Consider the following 10,000-nt stretch of genomic DNA (forward strand, 5'->3'; position numbering starts at 1 on the left):
CAACCAGATGGAGATATCTCCCTACACAGTGAAACAGGCAGAGTCTGGCAACCAGATGGAGATATCTCCCTTCACAGTGAAACAGGCAGAGTCTGGCAACCAGATGGAGATATCTCCCTTCACAGTGAAACAGGCGGAGTCTGGCAACCAGATGGAGATATCTCCCTTCACAGTGAAACAGGCGGAGTCTGGCAACCAGATGGACATATCTCCCTACACAGTGAAACATGCAGAGTCTGGCAACCAGATGGACATATCTCCCTACACAGTGAAACATGCAGAGTCTGGCAACCAGATGGACATATCTCCCTTCACAGTGAAACAGGCAGAGTCTGGCAACCAGATGGACATATCTCCCTACACAGTGAAACATGCAGAGTCTGGCAACCAGATGACATATCTCCCTTCACAGTGAAATAGGCAGAGTCTGGCAACCAGATGGAGATATCTCCCTTCACAGTGAAACAGGCAGAGTCTGGCAACCAGATGGCGATATCTCCCTACACAGTGAAACAGGCAGAGTCTGGCAACCAGATGGCGATATCTCCCTACACAGTGAAACAGGCAGAGTCTGGCAACCAGATGGAGATATCTCCCTTCACAGTGAATCAGGCAGAGTCTGGCAACCAGATGGACATATCTCCCTACACAGTGAAACAGGCAGAGTCTGGCAACCAGATGGACATATCTCCCTTCACAGTGAAACAGGCAGAGTCTGGCAACCAGATGGAGATATCTCCCTTCACAGTGAAACAGGCAGAGTCTGGCAACCAGATGGACATATCTCGCTACACAGTGAAACAGGCAGAGTCTGGCAACTAGATGGACATATCTCCCTTCACAGTGAAACAGGCAGTGTCTGGCAACCCTCTCTTTACTGGACTAATTTAGTTTATCTAATCTTTTTGTTGTTGTTAAATAAATGTTTATCCTAAATCTATTTATTTGCAGAAGCATTGCAGATGAGTGTGAATATGTCTCTTTCGTCACATTTAACAGATGGAACCATTGGTTTTAGAGGAGCTGTACTGGAGTCGTAGCTAATGCAATCATATCAACTCAACGTTTATGTAATTATAGATGCAAAAAAAAATCGCTCTGCCATTTCCTGGTGGCAACATTTTTTGGGGGAATCGTTAGCATAAGTTCAGTCGATGTGACAAAACAAGTGTGGAGAATCATTGAACCATCAGCAAAAATATTGTATTTTTAGGGGTCGGAAGCTGGTTTACCAAACCGAAAGTATAAGACGTAGAAATTAAACTTAAGAACGGCTAGCATAGAAATAGTGCATATATAGAACAGCTCTGCCGCTTCTTGGACTTCCTGTCAAGTCATATCTAGAACTTTTTTTGGGTGGTGACTTTATTGCAGCTTTAAAGTGCATTAAAATTCAAATATAACTTGCTTATATCTAACTCTTTCTTTCCCTCCCCTCCCCCATCCTAACTGCCATTATCAAAATCACTTTAATAACTCTACCTACATGTACATATTACCTCAACTAACCGGTGCCCCCGCACATTGACTCTGTATCGGTACCCCCCTGTATATAGCCTCCATATTGACTCTGTATCGGTACCCCCTGTATGTAGCCTCCACATTGACTCTGTATCGGTACCCCCCTGTATATAGCCTCCACATTGACTCTGTACCGTAACACCCTGTATATAGCCTCCACATTGACTCTGTACCGGTACCCCCTGTATATAGTCTCCACATTGACTCTGTATCGGTGCCCCCTGTATATAGCCTCCACATTGACTCTGTACCGGTACCCCCTGTATATAGCCTCCACATTGACTCTGTATCGGTAGCCCCCTGTATATAGCCTCCACATTGACTCTGTATCGGTACCCCCTGTATATAGCCTCCACATTGACTCTGTACCGGTACCCCCTGTATATAGCCTCCACATTGACTCTGTACCGTAACACCCTGTATATAGCCTCCACATTGACTCTCTACCGGTACCCCTGTATATAGCCTCCACATTGACTCTGTACCGTAACACCCTGTATATAGCCTCCACATTGACTCTGTACCGTAACACCCTGTATATAGCCTCCACATTGACTCTGTACCGGTACCCCTGTATATAGCCTCCACATTGACTCTGTACCGGTACCCCCTGTATATAGCCTCCACATTGACTCTGTACCGTAACACCCTGTATATAGCCTCCACATTGACTCTGTACCGTAACACCCTGTATATAGCCTCCACATTGACTCTGTACCGGTACACCCTGTATATAGCCTCCACATTGACTCTGTACCGTAATACCCTGTATATAGCCTCCACATTGACTCTGTACCGGTACCCCCTGTATATAGCCTCCACATTGTTATTTAACTGCTGCTCTTTAATTACTTGTTACTTTTATTTCTTATTTCTTATCCGTATTTTTTTAAACTGCATTGTTGGTTAGGGGCTCATAAGTAAGCATTTCACTGTAAGGTCTACACCTGTGACTAATACAATTTGGTTTGATCTAACTCTCTCTCTCTCTCTCTCTTTAACTCCCCTCCCTATCTCCCGATCCCCGCTCTCCCTTTCTCCAGTCTCGTGCTTCTTCAACTTCACAACTCCCTCTGGGGTGCTGCTGTCCCCAAACTACCCCCAGGAATATGGAAACAATATGCACTGTGTGTGGCTCATCATCACCAAGCCAGAGAGTAGGATTAACCTGGCCTTCAATGACCTCAGCATGGAGAAACAGTTTGACTTCCTCAGCGTCAAAGACGGTGGCAAGGTATGGTTTGTTTCAATCGATCGATCAGTCAATTAATCATTCGGAGCAGCAGGTAGCCTGGTGGTTAGAGCGTTGGGCCAGTAACCGAAAGGTTGCAAGATTGAATCCCTGAGCTGACAAGGTAAAAATCTGTCGTTCTGCCCCTGAACAAGGCAGTTTAACCCACTGTTCCTAGGCTGTCATTGAAAATAAGAACTTGTTCTTAACTGACTTGCCTAGTTAAATAAAGGTAAAAAATAAATTCATTCAATCAAATGTTTGATTTGTGTTATTATTTCATATTTTCACTCGTATTTAATCTTCTTTCTCTCTCTCTCTACCCCTCTCTCTCTCTCTACCCCTCTCTCTCTCTCTACCCCTCTCTCTCTCTACCCCTCTCTCTCTCTCTACCCCTCTCTCTCTCTCTCTACCCCTCTCTCTCTCTACCCCTCTCTCTCTCTACCCCTCTCTCTCTCTACCCCTCTCTCTCTCTCTACCCCTCTCTCTCTCTCTACCCCCTCTCTCTCTCTACCCCTCTCTCTCTCTCTCTCTACCCCTCTCTCTCTCTCTACCCCTCTCTCTCTCTCTCTACCCCTCTCTCTCTCTACCTCTCTCTCTACCCCTCTACCTCTCTCTCTACCCCTCTACCTCTCTCTCTACCCCTCTACCTCTCTCTCTACCCCTCTCTCTCTCTCTACCCCTCTCTCTCTCTCTCTACCCCTCTCTCTCTCTACCCCTCTCTCTCTACCCCTCTCTCTCTACCCCTCTCTCTCTACCCCTCTCTCTCTCTACCCCTCTCTCTCTACCCCTCTCTCTCTCTACCCCTCTCTCTCTACCCCTCTCTCTCTACCCCTCTCTCTCTACCCCCCTCTCTCTCTCTACCCCTCTCTCTCTCTCTCTACCCCAGGCTGAGTCTCCCATCCTGGGTACGTTCTCTGGTGACGTGCTGCCAGCTCCCATCACCACCAGTGCCCACGTGGCACGCCTCGAGTTCCTGACTGACCACACCTACACAGAACGAGGGTTCAACATCACCTTCACCAGTGAGTGGAAGGGGGGGTCTATGTTTGATGGGGAGGGGTGGTGGTGGGGGGGTCTATGTGTGATGGGGAGGGGTGGTGGGGGGTCTATGTGTGATGGGGAGGGGTGGTGGGGGGGGGTCTATGTGTGATGGGGAGGGGTGGTGGGGGGGGTCTATGTGTGATGGGGAGGGGTGGTGGTGGGGGGGTCTATGTGTGATGGGGAGGGGTGGTGGGGGGGGTCTATGTGTGATGGGGAGGGGTGGTGGTGGGGGGGTCTATGTGTGATGGGGAGGGGTGGTGGGGGTCTATGTGTGATGGGGAGGGGTGGTGGGGGGGTCTATGTGTGATGGGGAGGGGTGGTGGGGGGGGAGCGAGGGAGGGATGATACTTCTGTGAGTTATTTATAGTTTAAACAGCACCACCATGTCTTTCAGTGAAGTACTTTATGTCTAAGATTTGTCATAGAGCTCTTAGAGCTGTGTTCGAATACTCGTAGTAACCGCACTATTTGTGACGTGAATTGAGTACACAGTATGCTTATTGGTCATAGTGTCGATATAGTTAGCATGCCAAAAGTTACCGGATTTCGTATACTAAATTCACCAAAATATGAAGTATACATGCAGAGGACACTATTTCTGTGGTTTAGGGACCATAATGCAATTCTTCAGGAAATGGGCGTGGCTTCACATCATTTTCAGTTTTGAAGAAAATGGCGGAAAATATGCAGCCGATGTCCGACGAGAGCGGATAGAAATTCATTGCTTTAACTAATTATGACAAATGTTAGGAAAATGTTGAGCAATGTAATAAAGTAACAACTTTTTAAGTATGTTACCTTACACGTTATGTTGGCTGACAATTTGTTAGCTACGCTGTCCTTACGAACAACATAGCATATCATTGCAGTATGTTGCTAGCTAGCTACCTAATGTTAGTTGGCTACTTACACATCAAACTTGCCAGTATATTAACTATAGGCTAACTAACTACCCAACGTTTATTGACTTGATAATTCCCGTCATACTAATAGTTGTTGTGCGTTCTCTTTGGACATTCTGGTGCTTTCGTAAATTCGCTCAGGCTATCTACTCCGATTTCAGAGCACTCTCTTCTGAGTGTACCAGAGTGCAGAATAATGAATTTACGAGCGCTCAACACATGTTGAATATGGCCTTCGTCAGTAAACGTTGGCCAAAAAGTGTAGTCAGAGTGGTCTCATTTGTATCTTGAAGTAGCTAGCAAGCTAGCCAACATTAGCATGGGTGCTTGACTGCCGTTGTAAGGTCAGAACGCTCAAATTAACCCTACTCCTCGGCCCGAGCGTCCAGTCTACGCTCTGAATTTACAAACAGACAATCTGAGAACGCTCTGAATTTACAAACGCTTTTGATTGATTGAATTTAAGAACACACCCGTAGTTGTAAAATGTCTAACTGGTAATTTGTTATGCTAACTAGCTAGCTAGCAAGAGGTTGCATAGCAACAGCATCAACTTCCGGGTAGACAGGCGAAGAGCTAGTACTCTCATCTGAAAGGATTTATTTACAGTATACTAAAATGAACTAACAGTATTATAGTATGTAGTATACACATTAATAAGTATGTCGTATACAGTATGTGAGTATGGTTATTCAAACACAGCTCTCGTATTTGTATGTCCGCATTTGTGTGTGTGTGTGTGTGTGCGAGCGTGCGTGCGTGCGTAGAACTGTGCATCGGTCTCTTTCTCTCTGTGTGTGTGTGTGTGTGTGTGTGTGTGTGTGTGTGTGTGTGTGTGTGTGTGTGTGTGTGTGTGTGTGTGTGTGTGTGTGTGTGTGTGCGTGTGACTGTGCATCAGTCTCTTCATGTGAGTGTGACTTGTTAACGAGATAGCACTATGAATCCTCTATGTCAGATGCTCTGTTTGTCTCTCAGACTGTTGATCTTCTTCTTCCCAACGGCACCCTTCCTTCAGTCTCCTCCTCGTCTGCTCTTTCCATTCCCTTTCAACAGAGCTAGACCTGGGATATAAAATCTAGACAAAACCTGCATTTTCTAAACTCAGACATAGACCCATCCTCATTAAATTGTCTTCCCACAGACATTACTGGCTACGCTCCGTTCTGTTCTCAGCTGCTCTAATATAGACTTAGAGTTGGGTATTGTTGGGTATTGTTGGTATTGTGGGTATTGTGGGTATTGTGGGGTATTGTGGGTATTGTGGGGTATTGTGGGGTATTGTGGGGTATTGTGGGGTATTGTGGGGTATTGTGGGGTATTGTGTGATATTGTGGGTATTGTGGGGTATTGTGGGGTATTGTGGGGTATTGTGGGGTATTGTTGGGTATTGTGGGATATTGTGGGTATTGTTGGGTATTGTGGGGTATTGTTGGGTATTGTTGGGTATTGTTGGTATTGTTGGGTATTGTGGGTATTGTTGGGTATTGTGGGGTATTGTGGGGTATTGTTGGGTATTGTTGGTATTGTGGGTATTGTGGGTGGTATTGTGGGGTATTGTTGGGTATTGTTGGGTATTGTGGGTATTGCGGGGTATTGCGGGGTATTGTGGGTATTGTTGGGTATTGTGGGGTATTGTTGGGTATTGTGGGGTATTGTTGGGTATTGTTGGGTATTGTTGGGTATTGTTGGTATTGTTGGGTATTGTGGGTATTGTTGGGTATTGTGGGGTATTGTTGGGTATTGTGTGATATTGTGGGTATTGTTGGGTATTGTTGGGTATTGTGGGGTATTGTTGGGTATTGTGGGGTATTGTGGGTATTGTTGGGTATTGTGGGTATTGTGGGTATTGTTGGGTATTGTTGGGTATTGTGGGGTATTGTTGGGTATTGTGGGGTATTGTGGGTATTGTTGGGTATTGTGGGTATTGTTGGGTATTGTTGGGTATTGTGGGGTATTGTTGGGTATTGTTGGTATTGTTGGTATTGTGGGGTATTGTGGGTATTGTGGGGTATTGTGTGATATTGTGGGTATTGTTGGGTATTGTTGGGTATTGTGGGGTATTGTGGGTATTGTTGGGTATTGTGTGATATTGTGGGTATTGTTGGTATTGTGGGGTATTGTGGGTATTGTGGGGTATTGTGGGGTATTGTTGGGTATTGTTGGGTATTGTGGGGTATTGTGGGGTATTGTTGGTATTGTTGGGTATTGTGGGGTATTGTGGGGTATTGTTGGGTATTGTGGGGTATTGTGGGTATTGTTGGGTATTGTGGGGTATTGTTGGGTATTGTTGGTATTGGGGGTATTGTGGGGTATTGTTGGTATTGTTGGTATTGTTGGGTATTGTGGGGTATTGTTGGGTATTGTGTGATATTGTGGGTATTGTTGGGTATTGTGGGGTATTGTGGGGTATTGTGGGTATTGTTGGTATTGTGGGTATTGTTGGGTATTGTGGGTATTGTTGGGTATTGTGGGTATTGTGGGTATTGTTGGGTATTGTGGGGTATTGTGGGTATTGTGTGATATTGTGGGGTATTGTGTGATATTGTTGGGTATTGTGGGGTATTGTGGGTATTGTTGGGTATTGTGGGGTATTGTGGGGTATTGTGGGTATTGTGGGTATTGTGGGGTATTGTGGGGTATTGTGTGATATTGTTGGGTATTGTGGGGTATTGTGGGTATTGTGGGGTATTGTGGGTATTGTGGGTATTGTGGGGTATTGTGGGTATTGTGGGTATTGTGGGGTATTGTGGGGTATTGTTGGGTATTGTGTGATATTGTGGGGTATTGTGGGTATTGTGGGGTATTGTGGGGTATTGTGGGGTATTGTAGGTATGGTTGGTATTGTTGGTATTGTGGGTATTGTTGGGTATTGTGGGTATTGCGGGGTATTGCGGGGTATTGTGGGTATTGTTGGGTATTGTGGGGTATTGTTGGGTATTGTGTGATATTGTTGGGTATTGTGGGGTATTGTGGGGTATTGTGGGGTATTGTTGGGTATTGTGGGGTATTGTTGGGTATTGTGGGGTATTGTGGGGTATTGTGGGTATTGTTTGGTATTGTGGGGTGTTGTGGGGTATTGTTGGGTATTGTGGGTATTGTTGGGTATTGTTGAGCATTGAGTGGAGTGGGTAGCTGTGAAATGGTCCTGGGTCTAGTATTAAGACCATGTAAAATAAATACAGGTGTGATTTAGTTGAATATAATTGATCTCCTCAAGACAGTTGTAAATAACACCAAACGGACTGTTGCATTGGCATACCGTTGTTTGCAACTTGTAAGTAGACAATTCATACCTTTTAACATTAAATGTTATTAACCCTACTAGAGTCGATGTCCGCACCACCGCAGACATCTAATTTGGAATATTTAGAAAAATATCCATGAAAAGCTGTCAGTTTTAAAGATAGAAACTTCTGTTGCGTTGAATGCATCTCAATCAACCGTTGTCGCACTTCCGCTTCTGCGGAGAAAGGTGACATAGCTGGTGTGTTGTTTGTCAGACCATGGAGACATCATAAAACTGTCTGTAGTGGTTTGGCTTTACAAAACAACTGTATTATGACCCCTTTTATGGAAAGATAAGACTCTCACGAACACGATAGTTGTCACGGATGTCGTACGGATCAGACCAAAACGCAGCGGGAACGTGTATACTCATCTTCTTTATAAATCAAAAGAAGGAAAAACAAATCACTTATACAAAAACAACAAACGACACTAAACAGTCCTGTCAGGTGCACAGACACAAAACAGGAGACAACTACCCACAAACCCCCATAACACAAACACCCCTATACATAGGACCTTCAATCAGAGGCAACGAGGAACAGCTGCCTCCAATTGAAGGTCAATCAACAAACCCTAAACATAGAAATAGAAAAACTAGACTGAACATAGAAAAACACTAACCTAGAACATAGACCAAAAACCCCAGAACACTCTAAACAAACACCCCCTCTTACATAGGAACATAGCCCAACAAACCCCGAACCACATAAAACAAACACCCCCTGCCACATCCTGACCAAACCGCAATAACAAATAACCCCTTATACTGGTCAGGACGTGACAAATAACCCCTTATACTGGTCATCCCCCCTCCCCCCCCACAAGTGCCTTGGGACTCGTCTGGAGTCGGTACAGCCGACTCACGATCTGCAAACTTCTTTGTAGCGTCCGAACAGTTTGGGCTGCACACTAATATGACTCCTCTGAGGAACACGTACATGTTGGTTTGATCTAGGACAACCCCAGACTTGTCTGAAGGTCATTTATGGTAGTATGTATGGAGACTGTTTACTTCCAAAAAAATTAAGGCTAAAAAAATTTAAAATAAAAAAATAAAAAAATGTTTCCTGATCTTTCTTAAATCTCTCAGATATAGAACAGACACTAAAGGAAACAATCCCTTTGGATATTTAGGGGGGACTATCTGTTGTTCCATGTAGTGACTGTTATTCAATGTGTTTCTATGGGCTAATAGCAGTAATCTGTTATTCAATGTGTTTCTATGGGCTAATAGCAGTAATCTTTTATTCAATGTGTTTCTATGGGCTAATAGCAGTAATCTGTTATTCAATGTGTTTCTATGGGCAAATAGCAGTAATCTGTTATTCAATGTGTTTCTATGGGCTAATAGCAGTAATCTGTTATTCAATGTGTTTCTATGGGCTAATAGCAGTAATCTGTTATTCAATGTGTTTCTATGGGCTAATAGCAGTAATCTGTTATTCAATGTGTTTCTATGGGCTAATAGCAGTAATCTGTTATTCAATGTGTTTCTATGGGCTAATAGCAGTAATCTGTTATTCAATGTGTTTCTATGGGCTAATAGCAGTAATCTGTTATTCAATGTGTTTCTATGGGCTAATAGCAGTAATCTGTTATTCAATGTGTTTCTATGGGCTAATAGCAGTAATCTGTTATTCAATGTGTTTCTATGGGCTAATAGCAGTAATATGTTATTCAATGTGTTTCTATGGGCTAATAGCAGTAATCTGCTATTCAATGTGTTTCTATGGGCTAATAGCAGTAATCTGTTATTCAATGTGTTTCTATGGGCTAATAGCAGTAATCTGTTATTCAATGTGTTTCTATGGGCTAATAGCAGTAATCTGTTATTCAATGTGTTTCTAATAGGTTGCGAATAGGTCACTACATAGTGAATAGGTCACTACATATTGAATAAGGCACTACATAATGAATAGGGCACTACATATTGAATAAGGCACTACATAGTGAATAGGTCACTACATATTGAATAAGGCACTACATAATGAATAGGGCACTACATATTGAATAA

At 43.9% G+C, this 10,000-nt stretch overlaps 1 protein-coding gene across 1 annotated transcript in view; it reads left to right on the forward strand.

The window, feature by feature from the left end:
- Positions 1–10,000, forward strand: part of csmd2 (CUB and Sushi multiple domains 2) — a 776,204-nt gene that overhangs the window by 430,367 nt on the left and 335,837 nt on the right. The window contains exons 14-15 of the mRNA XM_045695078.1: positions 2,565–2,755; positions 3,642–3,777. Of these exons, the coding sequence (XP_045551034.1) occupies positions 2,565–2,755; positions 3,642–3,777 (327 nt within the window). The remainder of the gene's footprint in view (positions 1–2,564; positions 2,756–3,641; positions 3,778–10,000) is intronic.

Source organism: Salmo salar, chromosome ssa14 (assembly GCF_905237065.1).
Source record: "Salmo salar chromosome ssa14, Ssal_v3.1, whole genome shotgun sequence".
Taxonomy (NCBI): Eukaryota; Metazoa; Chordata; class Actinopteri; order Salmoniformes; family Salmonidae; genus Salmo; species Salmo salar.